At 42.3% G+C, this 26,835-nt stretch overlaps 2 protein-coding genes across 3 annotated transcripts in view; one reads left to right on the plus strand and one right to left on the minus strand.

Moving 5' to 3' along the window:
• The window catches only part of LOC107221612 (hemicentin-2), a 302,996-nt gene that overhangs the window by 256,698 nt on the left and 19,463 nt on the right, over positions 1-26,835 (minus strand). The window lies entirely within an intron of this gene.
• On the plus strand, positions 9,153-26,766 carry LOC107223046 (neuroendocrine convertase 1). 2 transcript variants are annotated; one of them, XM_015662616.2, is made up of 15 exons: positions 9,153-9,398; positions 10,360-10,537; positions 16,239-16,346; positions 16,693-17,004; positions 17,583-17,729; positions 17,932-17,998; positions 19,651-19,922; positions 20,775-20,987; positions 21,637-21,737; positions 22,651-22,716; positions 23,480-23,632; positions 24,379-24,545; positions 24,713-24,846; positions 24,954-25,085; positions 25,181-26,766. In XM_015662616.2, exons 1-15 carry the CDS (start codon positions 9,370-9,372, stop codon positions 25,316-25,318), a joined length of 2,217 nt encoding a protein of 738 aa, XP_015518102.1. In that variant the 5' UTR covers positions 9,153-9,369; the 3' UTR covers positions 25,319-26,766. The 2 variants fall into 2 exon arrangements, with proteins under 2 accessions (XP_015518102.1, XP_046599548.1); XM_046743592.1 differs by lacking the exon at positions 16,239-16,346.

Raw genomic sequence — 26,835 nt, forward strand, 5'->3', positions numbered from 1 at the left:
TCAAATTAGCAGTGGTTTGATATGTAGCTTTTAACGGGATTTACAATCAAGTCCTGACAAGAAATTTACCACGAGATTTCTACGAAGAAGAATTTTCGAAGAATAAACTGTCGGGATTTGAAAAACTCGCTTCAATCTTCCATTTTCTAACGCGATTCCACCCCGCAACTTGATCATTTATAAGAAAAGCACATAAGTTAGTCAAATTCTCTCAACCTGACATGAAAATTCCCTGGGATGATTTTATGATCTGGAAATTTCGAGTATGACCAGACACCGCGTTTCAAAGAAGAGCTTAAGCCGCGCAGTAGAGATGCGACGTGATTTATTATTATTTTATTTTAATGGAAGGAATAAGTTCGGGTTGAATATAGATGGGAGAAAGCAGCGAATGGAAATAGAATGGCAAAAGAAAGAATGAAAGAGTGGAGGAAAAATTAAAATGAAACTTCGGAATCACCCACGAGGCATTTGAGACAGACTCGTGTAAGAATCGCCGGAAAGGTTATTTTTCATTTTGCTGCCGAAGAGGCCAGAAAACTTGGAAAGTCGCATAATAAGGCCAGCTGAATCGGAATATTGAATAAATTATAATTGGACTAGGTACTATAGATACGTTAGAGTTGGAAGCGCAAGCGACGTGAACTTTGCCGGGCAGTCGATCCGCTGTAATAACAGGTAACCTCGGCGAACAGATGCACCATCTAGACGCAGGTGAACCGAGTTCGTGAAGTACGGCGGGGTGTAAGGGACCAAGATTTTCATTTTCCATATTTATCTGCTTTTTTCCATTACACAGAAGGTGCAAGAAAGCTTCGAAAAATGTTTCCTAAATCCACCTCCAACGCCAAGCTCGAAGCACTTCCGACTCGCAACGTAAATACCTAAAAATCATAAAACAGATGACCCTGCCATGCGGTTCGTAAAAAAATAAAATCAAGCGTGAAAACCAGGCGTTCGATACATCTCGCGAAACAAACTCGACGCCCAAGGCTCCTCACGAGGGTTCGGTTTGCACGGAGGCGTTTCCACGTTTCTGGTCGCGAATAAGCACGCGCGGTTAGTTTTTACCTCCCTGAGGCGCGGCGCAGGTAAGTTTTCAACGAGTAAGCGAATAAATATATAATCCGTGAAAACTCCAGTCTATACACATGTAAAAGTCAATCGAAACTCTGTACACGCGCAGATGCAAATCGATATAAACGCGGTGTACAAGAAGAATTCTTCTTGCGGGAGATTGCAGCATTCGGTCTTCGTGAAAATAGTTTTCACTTCATTCTAAGCCGTTGAAGCTCAACTCGGTGAATTGCGTCCGATCGGAGCGTCGCTTTGCATTAAATTAGCATAAATTCAAGAGCAAATGAAAAAGTAATTACGTCACTGATTTTTTTTTTTTTTTTTTTTTTTTTTTTTTTTTTTTTTTTTTTTTTTTTTTTTTTTTTTTTTTACGGATAGTTCAATGAACGGCCCATGTAGTGACTCGTATATTTACAATTTCACGCGGTAAATTTTAAATATTACTTCCTGAATTTTAAATAAACAATACGAGCACTGTGATATTGTTCACGTAATTGTTTACTCCATTACTGTGCAAATAGTACATTTTAATTTCAAGTTCACCGCCTAAGAAGATTTCGTTGATGATCATCTGAGGAACCGCAAGTGATGCGAGGGGCAAAATACATGCCATGATAAGCAATGGAATAGATTTTTTTAATGATGATAATAATAATAATAATAATAATAATAATAATAATAAATTGAAGAAGCAAAATATCCGAATAAATTTTCAAGAAAACTAGCAATAAGCAATAAAGAAGTGCACGTACAGGCGTACCCACCTTCCAAGGCAATGTAATCATACATAATTTATAAGCTCACCGTGGCGCCAGAAGCAACTTTCGTTTCCATATTTTGGTTTTTTTTTTTCAAACTGACACTGCTCTCGCGTTTTAAGATGCTTTGAACTCTCCTCCTCCGCTCTCGTATGTACCTAATTACACATGCGTTCTATGTACGTACATAATACATAGATACAGTACATGTCGGTTAAAATTTCAATTTTTCAGGCGTTACCGAGCAGCGAATTTGTAAAAAATCGATTCGACGATCGTGTAAAAGAAGATACTCATTAAAGGTGAGAAAAAGAATGGTAATACACACGTGTTGAGAATGATAGTTGCGCTCGGCGAACCAGCCCTGAATATTCTTTATAACTGTGAGCAAGTTTAGGTAAAGTCAATAAACTCAAAAGTTCACCCTTACAGCAAATGTTGAATAGCCTGCACGAGGCGACGGGGCCGAACCACCCGGTTCTGCACGTCCGCAGTTCGTCAAACTTTTGAAACAAAATAACGAGGCGTGAAAATACTCTGGAATTGACGAAAGAACTGGGAGGTGAAAGAAGTAGGACGAAAACAAGGAAGCTGAAGAAAAAGGGGGAGTCGCAAAAGTAATAAACTCCAGCTTCGCCGACCTAGGAGGTGAAAATTATGATGGGTGCAAGGTGCACGTTCGTATTACCGAAAGCTCACCCTTATCTGCCAAAGCATGAAAACGAGAAGCAGGCTGAGATAAGTCGAGAAAAAAAATAAATTTATTCGAAAATGTAATCGTCGCGCTCAACTGATGCGCACGAGACGCGTGATAAATTGTCGGTCGGAACGGCTGCGTCGTTTCTATATGTGTGTATGTATGAACGCGGGCAAAACACGTTTTCGAAAGTATTAAGCAAAGCTGTACCGCAGAGAGCTGCGGGCTCAGGAAGGTAAAAAGGCAAGGGCAACGTTGAATTTATGCGATCATAGATGTAATCGTTTCGGAATATTCACAACTAGCGGCGGTCGCTGGTAACTTTATAATTACCAAATAAATTACCCCGGCAGCCCCGGAGCGCGAATTTATTGAAAATTAAGCTCGATTTTATCGTGTGGAAACTTTCCAATTTTCCGCGGTTACTTTTATACCCCATTATTAAAATTAGTGGTAAAAATTAGGTATATGAGTTGAGAGCTGTGCAGCCGCGATGCTGCACGCTTCGGCTGAATTTTTTCCCTCCACTCGCTCTCTCTTTATCTCATCTTTGTGCGCTCAACTACGGGAAAATACAGGTAAGCCAAATTCAACGTGAAAGGCAAATGAAAATCGTGAAAAGAGAAACGGGCACTTAAGAGACCAGAATTCGTTTTGTGATATGGTTTTATAGTTATCTTTCTTTTCTCGCGCGATATTGCCACGCATAATTACCCACATAGTTACATATAAATTACTGACGCAGCGAAGCCAAAGCGAAGAAGTTTTCACCGGTTTGAATAAGTATTGGCAATTAAGTTATTACAAGCGGTGTAGCAGAAATGCTCTGTAATTATAACTTGGTATAATTACGCTCCCTATCCCTGCAGAATCAAGCTTGTTTTCATTCCCATTTCCACGCCTATGCACCCCAGCATGGGGATAATCATTTTCCCAATTACGTAATATCAATTAGAAATTCGGAGTGACTCGTTTGCGCGTATTATAATTTGGAAAATTATTTAGAACAGACTAATCACTGTTTACTACGTTGTTTCAGTCACGATATATCGTTCGCGTATTATGATTACATGATATTAATTATAATACGGAAGGTAATTAGATCGAGCAGGCGTGTGAATGAAAATGCTTGATATTTCATGGTTCTTGTGTAAGCATCTTTGAATCCACAGCGCCCGGAACAATTACTTTGCGTGCATTTTGAAGTGAAGTCAGAAGTGTGGAATGATAACACGTTTTGGAAACATGCAAATACGTGTATACGATTTTATTTCAGTTTTACACCCCAAAACACAAGGTTCATATCGGTATAAATATATTTTTATCTCGATATTTATTACCCGAGGTTTTGTAAATTGATTCGGACGGATCCAGCTGCAAGCACAATAAAATTCGGAAAAAAATAACACCAACAAAAATCGAAAGTCTAGCGATTAATACTCGGGATACGAGTAAAAAACTTTCAAGAAATGAAACGGTAAGACGGAGAGAGAGAGAGAGAGAGAGAGAGAGAGAGAGAGAGAGAGAGAGAGAGAGAGAGAGAGAAAGAGAGAAAGCAAATTTCACATTTCATTTTCTCATTGAAACTTCGCAGAATTTAATTACTTTATATTTATCCGTCACAATCAAAGTACCCCCGCAGTCTAATCTATGAGAAAGGATACGAGGTACTAAAATTTTCAAATGGCCTCTAAACTTTGCTTCGGCGAGAATTAAACTGTTTTGAATCGCAAAGATATATTTTCCGTCTTTGAAGTACATTAATTAACCACTCGCGCCTCAGGCTGTGTATAATATGAGAGAAAGTTAGCTTTGCAGTAACCACAGTCAAGACGAATTTCGATTCCCCACAACCGATTAAATTTAGACGGACAATTTTTCTTCCTTGTATTATACTTATTTTGTAGCGCAAAGCGACGGTAAACCGTTTCACCGAGCTGCAATGGCAATAAATGCGAGTCAACTGCGTTGGCAAATCGTTAAATTTTCTACGTCACAATTGCTGCACTACGCCGATGTAACTTATCCTCATAATTCAAACGATGGCATCGCCGGGGGCAGCGAGCCACGTTTACCGGGAAGTAGAGGAGCACAAAATACAGAGTTTCATAATGAAATATACAAACTTCTGCGAACTATTGTAGCGAAATTATCTGAAAACTGTCTGAACACAGAGCCGTGCAGGGTATAACGCCGTAACGCAAACGTGAAGTTACCATGTACCGAGTTCGTTAGATTATAATATTTTTCATCGGTGCAGCCAAAGCAGCTGAACGTGGGATAAAATGTCTGACTGTAAACTAAATCCTCTGATCGTTTTCCATCTCAAACCCAGGTGTACATTTCTCGTGACTATATAGCAAATAACTTTAATATAATCGTCTAAATCCCCGCTGAAACATGCAGGAACCCTGAACGAAGAGCTTTTACAGAGACAATGATCTCTGGGGTGAAATCTACGGTATCGCACTCACACAGTTTCCACCGAATGTGGGCGCGTAAAAGGTTCCTTCTTTCGAACCAGGAATCTTACAGCGTTGGGTATAAGGCACGAGACGAAGATATCTATCTGCCGAACCGCAGGCTTGTCACTCGCGTTTCCTCGTGTCAGGCATGCTTTTGCGCAAGGAACTTAAATTTCAAAATCGTTCCCAAGGATTTTTAGCGGCTGTAAAATTGCCTCGTATAAGATCCCTCGGCTCGCTTTAACTTTCCGAGCCTACCGGAATAACCCGGCAGCTAGGCTACCGCGAAAGGACATCGGCGTAACTTCAGAAGATCCCGGGGTAAAAATTCTGAAACATTTCCGTAACGCTTTACGTTGTGAAGCTTGCGGGAGAGATTAAAGAGCAGAAATCACGGCGCAGCGTGGATGTATGTTCGCGTAGATTTCGTCAGGGTATAAAAGGGCGTTTTACTGTTTCGATCGGCTTTAAGCCCCATTAGATAATTCCGACACGCCACGCACCAAATGATGCCGATCAAAAAGTTGAAAATGTTACGCCCCTTTCAACTTTTACCTCAATTTTTCATGGTGTAATTGTTCCAAAAAGGGCAACAACAAAACAAGAAATAAAACGGAACAGCAGTCAACATTTTTCACAGATTGTTTGTCGCTTGACGAGATGAACTATGGAATTTTGTTTGCGTTGGCAAGTTTGAGTTATTACCGTTGAAGTGTACCCTGGAACGTGACATTCCAGTATACATATGTGACGGAATTCGAAAACTTTCGTCCGCGTTAAAATTATAATTTTTCTATCGTTAAAAAATCGCCAGAAGCAGGTATCATCAGTTATCCAGGACCAACATCATTGAAACTCGTAACGTACATGTGTAAAATAACGCATCTACGTACGAGACAAGTGAAAATATTTAGAACCGCCAGGTATAGTCCATTCGTTCTTGTTTCCGTACCGAATATTTTTCTTCCCACTGATCCAGCAAGGCTTCGCAGAACTAGTAGCTTACACTTCGTGCAAAATCACATCGGTGAATGAAGTTACGTGCTATCGTGTCATAAACCACTTTGGAAACATAAGAAGCGTCAAACAGCCGAATCCCGAGACGAGTGGGCCTTTAATCCGCCCTCAATCTGCCGTCCATTGGCCACTTGTGATCGACCAATGCCGTAGCTTTTTGTTACGATCATCAAGGCTTCAAAATTCGTAGTTATATCTTATTAAATCCACATATTATTATATCCACTATTTTAATTTTTAATTTACTCTGCTACCTCGTCCCGTGTCAAACATAGAAACATCACACCATACAGTGCAATATTTATCAAAATCTAGATGGTACTCAAGCAAGGGATCGCACGATATTAATGCGGAAACCAGAAAACCTGTGAGAAAAGGAAGAAGGAGCAGAAAGGAAAAAAAAATTAGGCATTTCGACGCGATCATGCGGCAGCAGAACGTTGAACGAGGCCGTAAACGCGGCATAATTACCGGTTAGAAACGAGCCCGAGTTATCGGCAGGAGAGGTACTTGAACAAGAAAAAAGAGATGAAAGCGATAAGCTTTTGTCGTAATATACGTAAAAGCGGGACGAAAAAAAAAAAAAAAGTAGAGAGAAGCAAAAGATTAATTCGAATCACGTCGTGTCAATGTTCGCTGATGGAAGGGGCAGTTAGCTAAAATGACAAATGAAACTGCCCTATCAGATCGGTCAATCGCGGCCAAGCCGACCGAGTCTCAGCCCCGATATTCACCCTTTTAACCAGCGTTACTTTTATAACAGAGGGCAGTGGAACGTTGCGTTTTACGATTGGGAAAGGGAGCCAACGGTGCACACACGTATATCACCTATACCCGAGGTCGAATTCACTCTCAACTCATAAAATTCCTACCCCCTCCCACCCCTTTGCTACCACGACGTTAAATCGTACCGTGGAGAAAGCTAAACGAAATATAGCTGCAGCCTGCACTGCATTATCACTGGCTCTATCCCACCTGTGTACACGTGTGCTTTGTTAATCTATTATACGTGTGTGTGTGTAAATGAAGTTGCAGGTGTGTATACACGTTGTGTTTCCCGGTTTAATCTTCTCATGCAAGTATCTATTTTTTATTTTTCCTCTACTTTTTCTTGGTTGTAAAGCTGCACCCCGATACTCGCGCTCCCCTATTTGTACAAGCTCGGAGAATTCCAGCTTCCAACTCTTTTCCTTTCTGTCTTGAACAAAAAAAAAATATTAGTTGTAGCCCTTAACAATCGTACCGAAAAAAGTAGACAAGCAAGTGAATTACTTGAGAGCTTTTAATTCACGACAAATTTCCCACACGGTGGTATTTTTCAATGTTTGAACTTCTCGCTTGGTTAAATTTTTTCTATTTTCCTCCGTCAAGGTAAATATGCCCACCGTTTTACTGTATGCTTTTCACCTAAAATAAAATCTTGTTTTCACTGAACGCTACGTGACAGATCGACTTTAATTTTTCCGAATAATTAAAGCACGATGCTTGCTTATAAGCTTGATACGCGAAATAAGAACATGGATCATTGAAATTTATAACTAATAAACGATCAATTATAATAAATAATCCTTCGATTTAGTGTCAGGACAAAGCGCGAAGGACGAGAATTCCGAGTCAACGTTTTGGCCAGGGACTCGACGAGTTAATCCAGTTGGCACGATAGGGCGCGGCGTCCTTTCCGAATGAACTCAAAGTTATACAGGCAGGTATACAACTATATAGTGAGATAAGACTTAGCGGGGAGGAAGATTTATTCTCCTGGCCAAGTTTTCGGGAACAACGACGCCTTGCCCCCCCACCCCCTCCCAGCCCTCCGGAAGAAGTCCGCGACGATCGCCAAATTTTGCAGACACAGTACGATAATACAAATACGAGGGGAAATCGCGATATTGTGGAATGGAGGAAAAAGAGCCAAAAGAAAAAACGTGCTAAAGAGGAAACTTGGGAAAATGATTACGATTCTAATACAAACGGCAGTAAAAGATCAGGACGTTACAATTAAAGATGTGCGGTGAATGGTGAACGCTAAAACGTTCTGTGTACGAGGGATGGAATTTTAAAGCTCCGGATCGAGCTTTTTCGGGTTGACTATCACGGCATCTGGTTCCAAAGTTGAAAATGTCGATGATAATTGGCTGCTGGCCGGTGGTAAGAATTAAATTTCTTGAAAATCCGTCGGCTACGAAACAGGCTGGTGTGAATAAAATTCGATAAGTTTTCCGGTCGGTAAAATTTAAACGCAGTTCAGACGGATTTCGCTCGAGGCAGCAGCGCTCGAACAAAAATACTACGTGACCTATTTCGATTATTCGATTAAATTGACGTTTTGGAATAGAGACATGTGACTTCGGATGAGAAGATTGACCTGCTCGCAGAAACGAAACAAAGGACTAACTCCAAAGCTCAATCGTGAAAATTTAATCATATTTTTGACAGAAGACCAGTGCTTTAGATTATTTTTCAAACTAAAGGACGCGTTTATTTTAGGATGAAACGTCGATAAAACTATATTAGCTATAAGACATTTCCTTTCCTATATACACTCAGCTTCCTTTCATCTTCTCACATTCTTTTTCTATACAACCTCCGTTCTTTTGGTTAAAACACGCCGTTTGACGATTCCAAGGGATGAAGAGATGCTGGTACTGCTCTGACAAAGTTTCAGGATTCTGAATGAATGATCCGAACAAAAAGTCGCAGGATCATGCCTCAGCAGCGATCTTTTCTCCAAGTGACCAGGAACACCTGCATCTATACATCTCGTCGAATGGTTCTTGCGAATCTCTCTCAAAGTCCAAAATCTTTTTCATGTATATAAACGGCTGTGAGAGTAGATATCTAGAAGTAATTGTCTTATCGTGAGTAATGTTAATTTTCAGGCGATTATCAGCGGTCCGATAAGAGAGACGAGGCATCGAGTTTCGCGGATGAAAAACGCGGATAATAACGTTTGCGGCGATTTCTCGAAGGATTGCGCAACGTCTGGTCCGTCGGAGACGTGTGTTTCCTACCCCCACGATAGCATCTACAATCCCCACCACGAGTCGAGCAACAGGGTGAAAAAGTGGGGGGTTGACATCCGCGAGACACAAAAGAACATCACAACTAATTGTTAGACGCACTGTTCGATCGCATGTCTTCCCGAATCGGTTGAAGCGAGCTTTCAATTTCTGTTGTTTTCAATAAAAAGTGGAGCGAATTTCTTTGATCGAAGAACATACCTCTCATACATTTACCGAATCACTTGACAAGTATATTTTCCATTCAATGTTCAAAACTACGTGAAAGTGTCTCATTTCAGATTTACTTCATACTTTGTGACATCCAAAATACCACGGACACTGATCAACGATCTATGGAAATGATAACTTTCGCATCATTGAAGTAAGTTTTTAATTATTACAATTGCAACCTGATTTTCATGCACCGTGTAACATTGTTTAAAAGTAACTTATTTTCCTTTCAACATTATATGGATAAGATTTATCCCCTTCAAATTAAAAATGAATCGAACAGCGTAGCGAAATAGAATTACAACGGGTTGAGAGAAAAATAAAATAATGATGCAAATAGTCGATGAAACGTTCTGAGGTATAAGCGATAGACTGCGTTCAAAGTATAGGATAAATAGAAACGAAAGGTAGAAAAGGGAACCGGAGGTAAAAAATATACCTCAACAGCATATTTCCTGGCGGTACGCGCGGTAGTAACGCTTCGTCAGTTCGATCGAGTTCGAATTGAAATAAATAACCGGAGAATCGGGGAAAACGAATAGAAATCCGCTTTTATGCACATCCGTACCCCGAGGCAGACGCGTATATATACACATATATATATTATATATACATGTATAATACAAGCTTGCCGCATGTGCAGTATCCAAGATGCGGTTCGCCCGCCGGTTTCGTTCCTGTAATACACGGAGCTTAACAACTTCTTAATTTCTTTTCCCCGTGCATAGCTGCATTCTGTTACCGTTATAGATATAGAGAGTGTAGACGTTGAAGGGAACGCTGGCAGCCATCCGCTGTATCCGAATATTTTAATCAGTTTCTAAATCCTCGGCACGGCATGTTGATTCATTTTCAATCTCGCTGCCTGTAAGCCGACAAAGCAGCCTGTAAACCCGAGCAATTTCACGTTACGACCAGCAAGAGCCTTCGGGGTACAACAAAAGACTCCGCAAAGATCCAGACGCTAATTAAACGGATGCATAAAGAGGTATGATACACAATTCGGTCGCGCTCCAAGTTGTTCTCGTTAAAAATCACATTCTCATGGAAAAATTCAATTCCGCACGCGATCATCGGCCGCTTCGCTATATAATCGCATGATGCATTTCCAGCGCTTACATCTGCCTGACGAGTCTGTGTCTCCGACTGTCCGCGGCGACGCCCGCCGAGAGCGTCGGGACGTCAGCGACGCCCGAGGAGTATGAAAACGAATGGGTTGTCAGGGTGGACGGCGGCCCGGAGATAGCTGCCCTCCTGGCCCTGCAGTCCGGCTACAAACATCTGGGTCCGGTACGTGTGCACCTCGCATTTCGCAGCGGGCAATATTTGCGACCACAACGGCTCGGCGACAGCCATTGTTTGCCGCGAAAGTCGGTATATATTATCTCGAATACATCAAACAGCGATTGAAATTGAGTTGAAGTAAAGGCTCGGCTCAACTGAATTCGGTATTCAATGGGTGAACGTATTCCGCAGACTTGAATGACCAACTTTGTCCGTGTTGTACCTTATAGAGATACGGAGAAGTACGCGCCCCGCACTTGCTTCAATCCCTCGGTTTCGTATAAATGAAATGAATAAATCGGAGGAAGACGGGAAGTCAAGAAAGAAAGAAAGAAAGAAAAAATTACGTCGAGGGAAGATTAAAATCTTCATAAAACGTGCAAGCGTTCTAATTATTCGCTCGTGTGGCTTAGCCGTTGCGGGACGTTAAGATCTGCTGAGAATTTCGCGGAATAAGTTTTCATCCAAACGTTCAAGAGACTCTCATCCTTTTATTCCTCTCGTAATCACGCATCATCGTACAGACCTGGTTATGCGAAGCGACATCTATTCAGCAAGTACAACTGTAAAGCTTTCGTCATTGAATGTTAAGATTGAATGTAAATTATTCCATCGCGCTAGTCAAAGAGACAAAGCTATTTTGTGATATTGTACAAGAGCTTTGGGGTGTTCCGTGAATTTCGCGAATCGATTCTCATAGGTTGACAATTTTATTTTTCTCATTGCTTTCGTCCAATATTCAACGAAATTTCGATTGAATCTAGTTGAATGGTTCGCAGTAAAGAAATAACAAAAATTTCCTTTTACCTTCAGTTCTATTTGTTTGTTTTCTTTTTTTTTTTTTTCTTGTTTCTTGAAAAATCTTGCGTACATATCCATCGCCGATCGTACGACCATCGTTTTACCGCGTACGTAAAAACGGATATCCTTGAGTTTTCGCTCGTATAACGACAGACTCACGCACACATCGGTAGAAGCGATAATCCGATAAGAGTCAATTTATTTTCAAGTGTTCGCCAAACACTCTCGGAGCTCGAAAATAATGTGTATGTATGCGCGCGCGTATATGTATGTATATTATGTTGTAGCGAAATCCGTTTCACGTGAATTTTATACAGTATATGAATGGAGTGGTGGTTGAAGGACAATCGATACACGTATGATGACGCGTATGGTACGTCATCCGCATGAATATACTTTGCGTTTTATTTTACTCTTCAATTTTCTTCAACAACTCATTTCCCGGCATACCCTTATAAAAATGATAACTTTCTCACCGCGTCGTCGGAATAGGTACTTACTGCCTGCAGGACTTGGCGGTCTGGGTGAAAAACAAACGAGAGATAAAATGCGTCTCCTCCACACTGTGCGACCGAATTGAAGAACAATAACCGGCGAGACTCGGAAAATTCACCGTAAATGGAAAATCGCCTGGATTACTCGACAATCACGAATCGTCGAAGCCAAGACTAATAATGAATTTTTCTAATTGAAAAAACTCGTTTTTCGCGAGTATGCTCTTCGTTCGCGATTCGTTCGGTTCTAATCCACCTCGGACAGATATGAGCTGATTGACTCCGCGTAATCCCAACCGCAGCTTTGTCCCAGCGTCTGGGACATACTTATGCAAGTAGGCTTAATTACATAAAATAATTATAACCGCGGTGAGACTCGCGATGCAAAGCGCACGTACCTTCATACAAGATACAATACAAGAGAAGGATGTACGCATTGCGGAGAACAGATTGCGGTCTGCCGCACGGAAGAAGGAGGGGAACACCAGCTGCAGTTGAATTCCGGCGCAATTAGAATACTCTATTACATTAATTACGCGGTGGTTCTTTTGTGCAGGGATAGGTGCCCCATACCAGACACCGGAATACAACATTCCGTCTCCGCAGGGTCTCGGAACTAATCGCATCACGCATGCACGTAAAAAAAGAAACTGCGGGTAACGTGACCAGAGGGTCAGGGGGATGAATAAGCCCAGCTTTCCTCACTTTCTTAGCACCCGGGTGGAGTTCTGGCATTTTTCGAGTTGGTTTGACTGGTTAAAGCGGCTTTATCACCGGATTACAGATGCAGCTCGGCACATCTTGGTCGGATATATGTATAACGCTGAGTAAACAGCCCGTCGAAAGACATGCGCGACAGTGACACCTGCCAACTAGACAACTGACGTCGAGTTCATTACAGGTTTAGCAATCCCCCTTTATGCTCTCGGGTCGGAGGTCTATCCGCCAGCTGAACTGTCCGTCTGACTGTCGTTCGTTTCAATTAGAGTCGAGCTGCTGAATCAGCGATCCTGCTTTGCATTGAATTGTTAGCCGGGCATCACGTCGTTATTAATTGGGAACCGAATTTGTTTGCAGTTCGATTCTCAACGAGGTCTAGACGCCTCTCCAATTTCGTTGAAAAACAGGAACAACGACGCTCGCTATTTTACCTAGATCGAAAATCGAGAAGTTCACCGTCATTTCACCAGTGACAAAAATCAGGCGGTTCTCCATCTCTGCGTAGAATCTCGATGACGTTTGAAAAACGATACTAGCGATAACGATAATGGTGCAAAGAACAAGAAGGTAATCGCCCAATAATTGCAAGCAGCTGTGAAGTTAGTCTCTGCAGATTCCAATTTGGGGAACAGTGTATTTCGGCCGTATAACCACAAGGGGATTAGTCGTAACCCGCATAACGTCGCCGGGGTCGGAAAACTGTGTCAAATTGATTCAAGATTTGACTCAAAGACTTCCTCCCGTAATCCGTTTCACCGGTGAACTCGTATCGTGACTAATTATTGTGAGCTGATGAATCGTTCCTACCAAGCCTGGTTTAATTTGTTGAGAAAGTAAATACAATTAGGTGCCAACCTCATAAGGGTGGTTGCGTAAATCGGTTCAGGGATTTCCAAGTGAGTGTAAATATTTACCAGATATGATATATCGACCGTCGACGGACCTTAATATCGGTAAAAGTATAAATATCGAGAGAATCAATGGGAGAGGAATCATTCGCTAACTAAAATATTGGCGTTATATTGAGTCTAGTAAGAAAATATGAGAAAATCGGTGGCTCTTGGCTAGCAAATAGAAAGACCATTTTCAAGCTACTCTCACCCATGCGTGAACAAAAACCGAACCCTCAAGAGATTATTGCTAGACTTTGTTCAGTTTCCATTTTTTATTGTTTTTTTTTGTCTGTTTCTACTTCTTTCTCGAATCTTTAAACGTCCGAAGGAGTAAACTAATTTCCAAGGGATCACTTCATGAATGAATAAAATGGAATTGAGATTAGAATGAGATATAACAGACGCCAGGATCCTGATCGTCGCAGGCTGAGATTATGAGCAGCAGTCGAGAATTCGATCAAAACCAATAGCTACCGCCTAGGATAAAGAGGACTGAGCAAAGGGACCGCTCGGGGCTTTCTTTACCGCCATGCTTTTTCTTGAGAAATCTTTTGACGGGGGTTGATCTTCACCGTTAAAGGCGGTAAGTTCGAGCCCGATACTCGCTGCAGCGTTTCGATCCTAGTCATCGACTTCGCCCTTACCCGTTAGAAGAATCAACCTCTTGACGAGGTTCCTTGACTAGTTTGGTTCGAATATGACCGCGAGGAAAAATGAGGGATGCACGGAAGACGGGGAGGAGGAAGCGGGGCAGTTATCGGAATCAGGGCCGCGTCGCCGTTGCATTTTTCAGAGTGAAGACCGCGGCTATAGTTAATCTTGACTTGGCAGTAGGGGATGAAAGGGTGTACGAGATGAAACGACGGTAGGGGAGAGGCGGGGGAATGAGTCTGCGGGGGGGTGGAGGACGAGCAAAGATAGAGACGTTCGGGTTTTCATTGGGGGCTGACGACGCCTGCAGGGAGCTTAGGGGTCCGGGATTACGCGAGACAGTTGGGAATCCGATCAAAACAAATGGACTGAGAAGATACCCGTTGGGACGTACAGGGCAAGAGGGAATTGAGGAAGGATGAGCCGGTGTGCGGGAGGGAAAGAGATAGAAAGAGAGAGGTAAAGAGAGATGCGAAGTCGAGTCGGTGAGAGAATCTGAATACGGATAAGAGATATCACGCTGATGGAGAAGTAATGACCTACCTTCTCGATTCTTGGCATCCTGCAGCTTTCGTTATTTATACATCCTCCTCAGAATCAGACATTTCTTCACCTGTATAAGCCGCTGCTGCAGCGGCTAGCAATAAACTTTCCCCCCGTCCAATAAATCATCAAGATCACACCGCGCGCAACCCGAAATTACTTCAAACCACTTATCGTGTGCGGTGATACAAAGAAAGCGTAAACCGTTTAGTGGGATTGATCCGGCAGTCGTAAGCTGGAGCTTTGAAATCGTACGATCAACGTAGCGCAAAATTTTGCTGATACCTAATGCAAACGCGTTCCAATCTCGAGAGGATCTAGAGAGAGTCTCAGTTATCGGAAGAATTTTCAACCTGGCGAATCCTACGGGAAAAAGAAAACTTTCTATCCGAAAATGTATAATCGAAACTCCGGTGCTTTTCCCCTGGATGGTGTGAAAGTGGGGGGGGTAGTTATGTCAAGACGGCATGTTTAAGCATCGACCAGACGAACGGGCACGAGGCAAGTACCAGGAGCAGGAATAATACGTTTCTAGTACATGGCAGGGTCTGACGTATTACGCAGAGGAGGTAGATCTAGATTCCAGAAGCCCACTGCGGCTTTCTATAGACACAAAACGGAGGGAGGCACACACCGTGTATGGTATCGATGCCACAGCTGGCTGGCGCGTGCAACCACGACACCATAGGCGCGTACAACGTGGATGGCACGCGACGCTGATCCCGCCTCTGACGGTGCCAGGTGGCAGGTCGACGGGCCCTTGGAGCTGTCTGAGGGCAAAGGGCGGGGGGCGAAGAGGCGGGGAATCGTAGGGACGACGAACGCACGCACGTGCGCCCGTATGACTGGCGTGCACGCGTGTACGCGCTGTTTATAACCGAGGACTATCTGCCATTGCGGTGGCAAGCTAGCAGCTGAGCGTCGATGTTATCCTGGTGCGAGCGTCCCTGGAAGGGTCGTAGAGTTTCGGGCGTCGGGACGCGAATTTACTACCCCCTATGTCACGAGGCCGCTCCGAAACCGAGTCGCGGGAATCGGCGTATATTGATTCAATTTTCACCCGGATAGCACGGAGTTGAACCTGCACCCTGGTCCTGCACCGCACCGCACCGCACATTGTGCAACCCCCATCGATTGTGCTCGTCGCTTGTAAATTACGATACTGCTGCACCCCAGGCCGGCCCGATGTGTCTGCGCTAAACTCTGTTCAACTGGCTGTCCCATTCGGACTTTCCCTTAATCTCTCAGAGCCGAAAATTGGATTGTCTCGTACAGCTGTATAAATGGCGGAATGTCGGAAATTTATCCTGTGAAAAAAATCATCACGGATGTTGATTAATTTTTTGTCCACCGCAAAGATAGTTACATCGCAAACACTGCCATTATAACAAGCACCTTGACGTATATTTTCCTCTGAAGATGCTCAATTTATTTATTCACTAATAAGACGATGATCTACCTCGTTCCTAATTTTACCTCTCTCGTATGTCAGTTGGCTGAGTTTGATACTGATATCAACTTGAAAGGTGAATTATAGGGGTCAGTTTTTGTTCATGATGAATTTAACAACCTCGCATATAACGCGTTATGACACTATTAATTAAGGTACTGGGATTCGAGGACACGTATTTGTGGCACAAAGACAAGAGCCCTCAGCACCAGAAGAGAGGAGGACATCCACGACTTGGAAAGGCTCTGAACTCGCATGCGAAGGTAAAACGGTTAACGAATTTAACTCAAAACGTAGGCGGTTACGTGCGCTGCTCTCGTAACGTACAAGTTTTTGAAGAGAAAATTTATGCAGCTTTGAATTTCCCGACGACCGAGTCAGTACGTGGTAAATTATTTCGGTAAAAGCCACGTGCTCTGATTCTCAATCCAAGGAATACGTTTTTTTCGCAAGTAAAATTTTTAATACGTAGTAAAAAATATGATGAAATTGGCCGTCACTGTTTGCAGGAATATTGAATTTTTTTCCTGTCCAAATTGTTCAGGTTCTGAGCGTGATTAAAATTAAGAAAATTTGTGCAGGGATTGAAAAAAAATTAATGGATTTTAGGTGATCTGGGCGGATCGACAGAAAGTCATACGTCGAGAAAAGCGGGATCACGTGTCTTTGGAAGATCTCGAGTCAGAGCGGCCGCTGGTGAGGGAAAAACGACTGCCACTGAAAGCCGGGGAAGCTGAGTTGCCCGTTTCGGGAAATTACACGCAGGTGAAGAAATCGTTGGAGTCAGAAAAGCGCAGTGAAAGGTCTGCTTCAAAAATCTCTGTAAAAGATGCTGGGAGGAGACGCAAAAAACGTTCGATCCAAGAGATAGAGAATTCGAAGATGTTCAACGACGAACTCTGGGGACAGGAATGGTACTTGGTGAGTGTATTACAAACGTAAACGCTGTACGAAGGTGCGATATTCCTCAAAACGCGTAGGAATATTTTCGATCGCCGTTGCGAGCTGCGATGCGCGTGTTCTATTTCAGAATTTTCACTCTCACCAACAAAGCAGCGAGTCAACGATATAAAGCAGTGTAATCTTCCGGGCTCATTGTACAAATGTCGCGCCTTTATCTTATCGGAAAATTATGCGCCATACCGTCGTAGGGGTTTGTTTTAACACGGTAATATTGTGTGTGCTTTTTATCTACTCTAAGCCCACCATGTGGGGTCTTGTAAAGCTGAATAAACCGGAGCAGATATGAGTCCAAATTAAACAATGATCGGTCCTTTCTGCAAAGAGTTAAAAGTCAGCTCTTTCACGTATAATCATGGCTAAGCCGGAATTCATTGTAAAATAACAAACACATGTTTGAAACGTCGAAGCTACGATGATCCGCATGACACACAATTTCTAAATTTATTTTCGCTAAGTAATTATCAGTAGTTGAATCGCCGATCCACAAACACGACAGCCATAGCCATAATCAAAATATCGCGCTCTTTTGAACCTAGCAAGATACACGAACCACCAAGGATCTCCCGAAGCTGGACCTCAACGTCCTGCCACTTTACCGGCTCGGGATAACGGGTCGTGGTATTCGGGTCGCGGTGCTGGATGACGGGCTCGAATATACTCACGAGGACTTACAGAGCAACTACGTAAGTCCAACAGTGGAGATCCCTGCATTTTATCCGGCGAGTTTAACTCCGTCTTCTGAATTTTCGAGCAGGAAAGCTTCCAAGCTCGCAAGCTCGCTTACCGCGGCCGGTTTTGCAGGGATTATTCAAATTTGTGCTTTTGTATCCTGTACTGAATTCAGTAACCGATGATCGATTACTGGAACATGGATATGTATTTCAGGATGCGGCAATCAGCTATGACGTCAACGAGGCGGACGCAGATCCAATCCCACGATACGAATCCACAGGTAATTAAAGACGATTGATTGAAAGGAGGCATGGTAAGGGAACAGAAGAAGCGTACAACGACCCTGGTTCGTGAATTACGATCTAAGAGGCTTTCCTATCACGCCGCAGTCTCGGCTCTATATAACTCAATTTATCAATTTTCATCGAGATGATATTCAATAACGGCGAACAGAGAAAGTGGGTTGGAGGCTGTAATATTTTTGATCACGATTTTTGAATCTGCACCGTAATAACACTCAATTCCACCCTCGCTGTCACATTTTGTACTTCAGCTAGCTGCCTGAACCGACTGAACGCGATGAGTGTTTAACGTGCCTGTCAAATTGCCGTTGCCTGCAGCGTCAGGCGTAAGTTCGAATTCTCCATCGTATTTCGGCCGAGTGAAATGCGTTTGCGCGGTTTGCGCTGTCCATCCACATCTTCACTGGCGATTAAAAAATCTATGCGGATTTGATAATAACAAAAAAGAGGTGACGATTTTATCTGGATTCGTCGTCAAGTCGATCGGATGTACGAAATTGACGAATAATTTCCACTCAATTTAGGATGAGCATGTATATACACGGTGTAACAGAACCGGTAATCGGCGATAACCAGAGTTGTGAAAATAGAAATGTAAACGCAACGCATTACCCATTACTTTGAGCAATATGTATTGGATAAGTTCTCCATTGCAAATAAAAAAAATAATATGTAACGGAGAGTATTCCATCACAAATAGAATAATTGTTCTATTATTATTTTACTTCGCTCACTAAAAGTTTCTTCAGGGCAAATTCGTGTTTCCTCTGTTTAAAGATCAATACTTCACGCAGAAGAAGAACGCGCAAAATAGAAACTTACACATTGCATTCTCATTGTTTTATTGCGCTGAAATGCTAATTTTTTATTCATAAAAACAAAGTAGCAATCCTAGGTATCTTTTTAGACTTTTCACAGAGGTTTTAAAATTTGACAATTTCTGCTGTGAAGAATATTTTCCACTGACAATGACTTCATAACGCCAAATCCGATCATCGTAGTGAAAAATTCAAATTCCTATTATTGAAATGTACTTTTTAAGTACAATGCTTAAAAAATTTACGACAAACTGTATAAAGCAGAGAAATTGTGGTTTCCATTTTCCTGTTTTACGTAATCAACAACAGATTAATCTCGATCAATGCGATCACAACAGTCAATCAATGTCAAATATTAGGAAAACTCCACTGCCATGTATGACTACGTTTCTAGTGTATAATTTTTCTGTCTCATACTTCCCGTAGACCAAACTGTTACGCCTTGAGCGCGAAGTCGATCAAATGGTTTTTCAACGAAATATGAATTTTTTTCACCATCTGCCCGTTTAGAAATCGATATACTTGTAAACGAGTCGCTCGTGATGCCATGCGGGTTTGTTTTTGGTTAACGCAATAGCGCAGGTCCAATACCACACTTTGTAAAAAGCTAAGTTGATAAGAATAACGCAACGTAAAGTCTGTACTCTAGGCTTGAGTAGGTTTAGAACAAAAAGTGTAAAATACAGTAGACTAAAAAAACAAATACTGGCTTTGTTGCCACCGAGGTATACCACGTTCATAAATTCGGGCCCCGTGTTATAACCGCAGGAAATTGTAGTACGGTGGATGGTTGTTTTAATTGGATCTTTCAGGAATCAACGGACACGGTACAAGGTGCGCCGGGGAAATCTCTATGCGAGCGAACAATGGAAAATGCGGTGTTGGCGTTGCCTTCGGCGCCTCCATCGGCGGTATCAAACTTTTGGACGGTGTGGTGAACGACAGAGTCGAGGGTGAGGCGCTCGGCTACCGCACAGACCTCGTGGACATTTACACCGCCTCCTGGGGCCCTGCGGACGACGGAAGGAGCCTCGAGGCACCTGGACGTCTCGCTTTGGAAGCTCTTCACAAGGGGATCACGCAGGTAATGGAGGATGTTTTTTCTTTGTCCCTTTTTTCTCTGGTTCCCTTTGCCTCGTCATTATTATTATTATTGCTGTTGTTGTTGTTATTATTCATCTTATTCACTCCACGAGGCTGGTTTTGCGGTTCGAAATACTCGTAGAAATCGTCCGCAACTCTGGAAAGGTTCATCCCTCAAGTGGTTTGATATTTGCATAAAGGCTCACGGAGAATTCCACGATGGCGTTTTTTAGCACTCGATCTTGAAGTTTGCAACGCAAAAAAGCGATTTTTTGAATCCAGGGTCTGGCGAAAACTCATGTGTATATAGTAACGGTAAACAGTAAAAAATAGTGCTTCTAAAATTGACCAAAATTGGCTTGCGTGGAGTAATGTAGGGGAATTTTTATGGCCAATTTAGAAATTCAACATCTAATAGTATTGAATTGATACCAACTTATAATCTAGGAAAGTACACACCGCGCTTGCTTACAATGTATATACAATATATATAATTATATATATACTATAAACATCAAATAGTTATTTTGACGTACAACATTTTCAACAGAAAAACTCTTTTCTCGTCCAAAATTTATATTTTCCCTCGCCTTTGTTCACGAGAATTTCGCACAAAGATCGTATACTGCTTTATATTCAAAACGTCAATATTTTAGAATGAGAGAGAGAGAGATAGAAAATAATGATGGGAGAGGCTGGTAAGAAGCTTAACGCGATATATCTCACGTACTCCCTTTGCGTTCAAGTCAAAGAATTCGCCTCAACTCCAATTACATAATTACCAACTGACAATGAAGTCTCAAAATACGCCATTAATTGTAAGCTTCAATTACACAGTGTGTATTAATTCTAGGGTCGCAACGGCAAGGGTTGTATTTACGTTTGGGCCTCGGGTAACGGGGGTTCGAGGGCTGACGATTGCGGATGTGACGGATACGTCGGAAGCATCTACACCGTTGCCGTGGGTTCCGCAAGTCAAACAGGAAGGTTTCCTTGGTACGGAGAACGCTGCCCTGCCACACTCGCCACGACTTACAGCAGCGGAGCTTATCACGATCAAATGATTGTGAGTTGCTTTTTTTTTTTAGGGAAATTGATACTGTACGATACTTGAACTTGGTAATTTGAAATTAGGTTAAAATTCCTCTAAGAGACAAAACACAAAGTTGCAGAGCGTTGTCGGGATACGAAAAAAGATAAAATTGTACTTGAGAAGCCATGTATTTCCGCCAAAAACCTGCTGCTTCTTTGCTTTCCAAATGATTTTGATAAAGCATTCAATAGTTGGCCGAGAAACTTGTTATACGCAGACAGACTCAAAGTTAGACGAATGATTTTCCCTTGTTTGTAAATTGCAATACTCGATATCACGAATCTTTTAATTACCCTCGAACTTTTTTCTTCTATATTTTATTCCGTGACTCCACTTCGTGAATTGTATCGTATCTCCCTTGAAACGGCTCTCCGAAAACGGTATATTTACCCATTACACCACACCGAGTAATAAATTACTGCAGGAAACAGGAGGGCTCGGTCTTTACTCTTCGTTAAATCACTCGTTGAAAAAATTTTCCAGCAGTTTGCCCATAGGATATGAACCCTTGTCTCTTGGGGAATTTTTATTTTTTTTTTTAGGTCCGTATTAAAAAGAATTTTATAAATTTTAGGACCGCATAAAATCAGAGTTGGCCCAATTTTTTAACTCAAATTTCCAGGCTACAACTGATCTGCGAAATACTTGCACTACCAGACATACAGGGACGTCGGCGTCAGCGCCATTAGCAGCAGGTATTTTGGCACTCGCTTTACAAGTCAAGTGAGTAACAAGAATGCTTTATTTCCAGTACCAATTAACTGAAGGTTACATAACGACCGTTAAAAACAATCAATCCCTATATTTCACGTAGTAATTAAAGCGAATTAGAAACCAGCGGGTTTATATTATCCGTATATATATATACATACATAAATTTGCCAGATTCAGGGCTGATTAAATTAAGTAAATCAAGATTGACGACTTTGAGCGTCAGGATCATAAGACTCAGATATACTAGCAAATTACAGCTAATACATTGAATTGACTCATTTTTTTTTGGAAAAAAACTATTTTGACCGGTCGCAAGTCGCTGCAACTAATATGGTTCGAAAGTTACATTGTCGAAGAACGGAAAGTTCTTGTATTTCCGCAGCTGTTTATGTTAAGAGGTTTAACCAATTTTTCTGTATTCATGACGCGCGATTAAGTCGAAAAAGGCGGATTCAGGCGTAGAGTTTAAAATAGCTGACGACAAAATTGAGAAAGCTACTATTTCGGATAAGAAAATATAATCCCTTTTGAAAATAACGTGCTGTGTATATAACACATGCACACCGATATATATAACTTGCTTCGTCTAGACAGAAATTAGACCACAGCGTAACAGACGATGAACTTTTGAAAGTTGCCAGATGTCACGAGTAGCTATGTAAATAATTCGCAGGAAAGTTAGATGACAAAAAGCGAGATGAAACCTTTCATCTCGAATTCAATTTCAGTCAGACACATCAAAACGATAATTACTTCGGCGTGTACGTGAATATCTCGTAGTTTCTCTACTTCTAAATCAGCATTTCAAGTTCACCTACAAGTGAACTTACAATTGGACAAGAATCCACCACACGCATAGCGGCACTGCTGAAACGAATACGTTCAACAAGTTGAGGAATTCATGAGTAGTATTCTCTTTCAGTGAAAACTTGACGTGGAGAGACGTGCAGCATCTGGTTGTCTGGACCTCGGAATACGTACCCTTAAGGCAAGTGCGCATTTGTCATGTAAAAACAAGTTAGTCGGGTTTTTCTATAAACTCAAAAGAGTAAAAAATCCGGGAAAATTTTCGGATCATGGTACGGGAATGGCTTCGAGAAAATTCAATTGAGAAGTGTCTGACGAATAATGATAAGCGAGAAAACCTGTTGCGTTAATTCAACACATTTCCGATTTGTCTGAGGAGAATGACTTCGTATATTGTATATAGTCGCAGCTTCGAGAATCCGAATTTTTCCAGATCGACTCGGAAAAGTGCAGAGTTGGGCATATCGCAGAGACACGTAATCGTGAAGTGTTCAATTCTATAGCAGATTGGTTTCGCCGTAATACGGAAACGGCGTAAATACGATCGTGACCCGTTTGCAAAATTTAGCAAGCAGCTCTCGTTTGAAATCAAGCGCATTTCACGCTCCATCGAATTTTGCTCGTTTCTTCAATCCCGAGGGTTGTACAAATTGATACTGCAGAGCTACCCATCGATGTTTACCTTTCGCGAAACGGTTCGACCTCTTTTACCAGCAGCTTTACTAAACCATAAATGATCAATTTATGCGTTTCTTTACGGTACGAACTATTTGTTCATAACGTAGCCCGCAGATAAAAAATTCCATACATATATGCCTGGGAGGATTTTCTCTGAAAATGGTTCGATGTTTTCCCTAAAGTGAAATTTCGTTATCGCCCACCCGATTGAACAGCCTTCGGCTCCGTATCGAACCGCGTTCCATACATTCTCTTTATTAAAACAGTGAAAATCCCGGCTGGTTCAAGAACGCAGCTGGATTCTGGTTCAATCCGAGATTTGGCTTCGGCCTCATGAATGCTTACGCCCTCGTAACAACGGGATACAACTGGACGACCGTACCTGATAAAAAAGAGTGCCACGTGCCGGCGGATTACGTGTAAGTACAGATCGCAATCAGGCTAAAAGTTAAATAATAGGTAAATTGATCGCGGATTGTCCCTGTGGCGATCAATCCAATCCGTGTCAATTAGCGCGACTAGGGGAGAAGGATGGCTCGGGTTCCCTTTTGCATCGCCGTATTCTATGCACAAACCTCTGAACAATTATGAGGCAGTGAGTGATGGGACGCGCTAAGCTATTTAGAGTTATTTGTATGCATAAAAGAACGAAACGTTATAGAAGCACACTCTCTAACCGGATGAATTCAGGGCATTTCACCGCACGCCGGGGCATCCTTCCGCGTCAAATAATGATGAGAACTCGACAAAGTGTGGGAGAAAGGGAGGCGGAGGCCGAGACGCTTCCTGAGTTTGTGAATTAAACATCCCTGTGACGCGCACATTCTGACGCTCACTTCAAATCCCTCTACGCCTCCGTTTCCTAGCGGTTTTCTCCCCTTACGTTAACTCTAGCCTGTCAACGAGCCCCGACTGACACCCTCGCAACACTACGGCCGTGAAAAATAAGACTTGAAATTGCACGAAAACATCAACGCCAAGCTTTCGAGCTAGCAGAAACAGCGACCCACTTTTGACGAGCTAGGTAGAGAGAGTTAAAAGAAGAATAACGCCTGCAATTAGTTAAGATTCCGGAACGACAGAGCACCGTGTTGTAATATTGAAGAACAAAACTCGACTCTGCGAATGACACGAACGTTTCCTCATGGCTTTCGTGTGTTGTTAGCTCGAACAAAACGTTAACCTACGGCAACCCCGTTCACGTCACCTTTGATACGGATGGCTGCGCCAGGGATGAAAATGAAATAAACTACTTGGAACATGTTCAAGTGGAAGTCAACATACGGTACGCGATACGGGGTGCAGTGAAGATGCATCTGACGTCACCATCCGGTAAGTAAAAACTACCTCAGCCTCTCTAACATTCCCGTATATATTATCGACTGATAATAACTGCAGAAAATATTCAACGTTAAATTGCATGAGAGGAGAAATTTATACGACAAAGCAAATTCACCCGGCACTGTATTCACACCGTATTTGTTGTTGCCAATGCCAAGGAACGCGTGTTCGCATTTTGGCTCCCAGAACGCTGGATGACTCTGACGAGGGTTTTCTCAACTGGAGGTTCATGTCAGTGGCAAGCTGGGGTGAAGTCCCTCGTGGGATATGGCAGCTCCAGATATCAGATTCGGTGAGTACGTGCATGTATTATTCACCGAAATTTGTATGTACGCTAAGCCTTCAAGGAGACAATAATATTTGTCAGGTGCCGGGAAATCTAATTTTCATACATCACAGGTCGGGCCGCAGAACAACAGCGGAGATATCGGTAATTTGACTCTGATTCTACACGGTACTAAAACGATACCGGATCACGCGAGAAACGGTCCAAGAATTTACAACGACGATTACAGCAGGATGAGAAAAACGGTGAATATAACAATGACACTTCGCTGTAACAAGTTGATTCAGCATCTGACCAAGAAAATTTTCAATCACGTACGTGTACGTTCAATTACTTGCAGAATTACGAGGAGCTATTTTCGGTGAACGAACTACCTAATTTTTTGGAGGCAAGAACAAGTTGGATGGCGAAACCGGATGTGACGCGATTTGAAACGATTTTGGGCAAAAGATGGCTCAAGTATCTCTTAGGCGTGTGAATTTCCCGATCCCAAGCTTTTTGACGAACGCGGATAAAATTTGAATTATAGATCAATTATGAATGTCAATTGAAAATCATTCATCTTTCAATTATCGCGCTCTACCATCCCGAGCTATCATTTTCCTCGAGACATATAAAATCCATGATACAAAAACTGAGAGGCGGCGAAATATCAAATTCAAGCTCTCGGCCATCATTCCGATGTATAGACAGAGAAATCAAATCTCAAGTCATATTTTTCTGAATTCCTGATATCAAGAAATAAAACGTGCAACATACGTGCGTGTATATCTATATAACCGTATACAATGTAGAAAGGATAAAACCACGAGAACGGGGTCTGAAATTTTTATCCCACAACATGGTATAGCCTGTATATGCTCGTTTACGTCAGAGAAGCGCTGGCAGACGGATGTGGAGTGTAAGTTTATACATAAAATAGGGACGTAAAAATCGACCGCAAATATCAAATGTCAATTTAATGTGTTTGCGTGGGTAAAACGAAATTTTACCGCCGCTCTGGTTCAACATTTTACCGCATTGTAACCTCCGGCTGGAACGTCATTCCTACTGCACATTTACGTTCGGATACTCTTTGAGCTAATTTCTGGGAGTATATAACAGAGACATGATTTAAGTGCGATTTTTTTCGACACGCCCTCGATATCAGGATTGTTTAAAATTCTGTGTATTACCATATGTCTTTGGTCTGACAATGACTCAAATGAAAATATTGGGTAGAATTTATTGATACAGTATAAATCTCGTGCCATTCTTCTTCTTCTTGCAGACGTTATGTTAAACCACAAAGCCCCCGGGCCAGTCTGCTCGTGAGTATAAACATTTTTTTATCCAACTTTAAATTCCGTTTTTTCTCGTTGCATTTAAACCCTGCTGCAGCATCTGGCGAGGCAACGCGCTCAGCCGTTCAGTCAATGTCAACCCTGTCAACCTCACGTCCCACCCACAACTCGTTTGTCCAAGCCGTTCACGTACCTCATATAATCGCTGGTTCCACTCTATCAGGGGTTGCAGTAACGGCTACGCTCAAGTGGTCGTAAAAATAGGTGATGCGCCAATTCAGGCCTCAGCCCAGCGACACGTGTTACTAGACACGTGCATGCAGACGTGAAAAATTCCACAAATAAACCCCACGGAGCTTACCACCGAAAGTTGAAAGCGATCAAAGGGGCGCTAAAACGTTCCTCGTAAAATTATCCGCTACGGCTTCGGTACGAATGCCTTCCGAAAGCTACCTGCAGAGACGACCGAGCTTTCCGGAACCTTCAACGGCAGCTTATCCCGGAAAACGAATTAAGACGGAGTTATATTATACCCGCCCTTTAAGCGCTGCCGGTTGGTTCTATAAACTTAATTGAACGTAGCGCGTACGTCATCCCCGTTTCAAGTGATGAAAATTAGGACGTAAGATGTCCCATTTGAAAAGCAGAAGTTGAGAGAATACCTCGATTATACAGAATTTATAATTACTAAGCAATAAAGTTGAAGGCGCGA

Source organism: Neodiprion lecontei, chromosome 6, assembly GCF_021901455.1.
Source record: "Neodiprion lecontei isolate iyNeoLeco1 chromosome 6, iyNeoLeco1.1, whole genome shotgun sequence".
NCBI lineage: Eukaryota > Metazoa > Arthropoda > Insecta > Hymenoptera > Diprionidae > Neodiprion > Neodiprion lecontei.

Bases quoted from the DNA above. Each gene is read 5' to 3' on its own strand.
- LOC107223046 (XM_015662616.2), top strand. From the start codon at position 9,370: ATGGAAATGATAACTTTCGCATCATTGAA. The intron at 10,538-16,238 runs GTACGTGTGCAC...CTATTAATTAAG, and splicing joins GCTACAAACATCTGGGTCCG to GTACTGGGATTCGAGGACAC. The intron at 17,730-17,931 runs GTAAGTCCAACA...TATGTATTTCAG, and splicing joins AGGACTTACAGAGCAACTAC to GATGCGGCAATCAGCTATGA.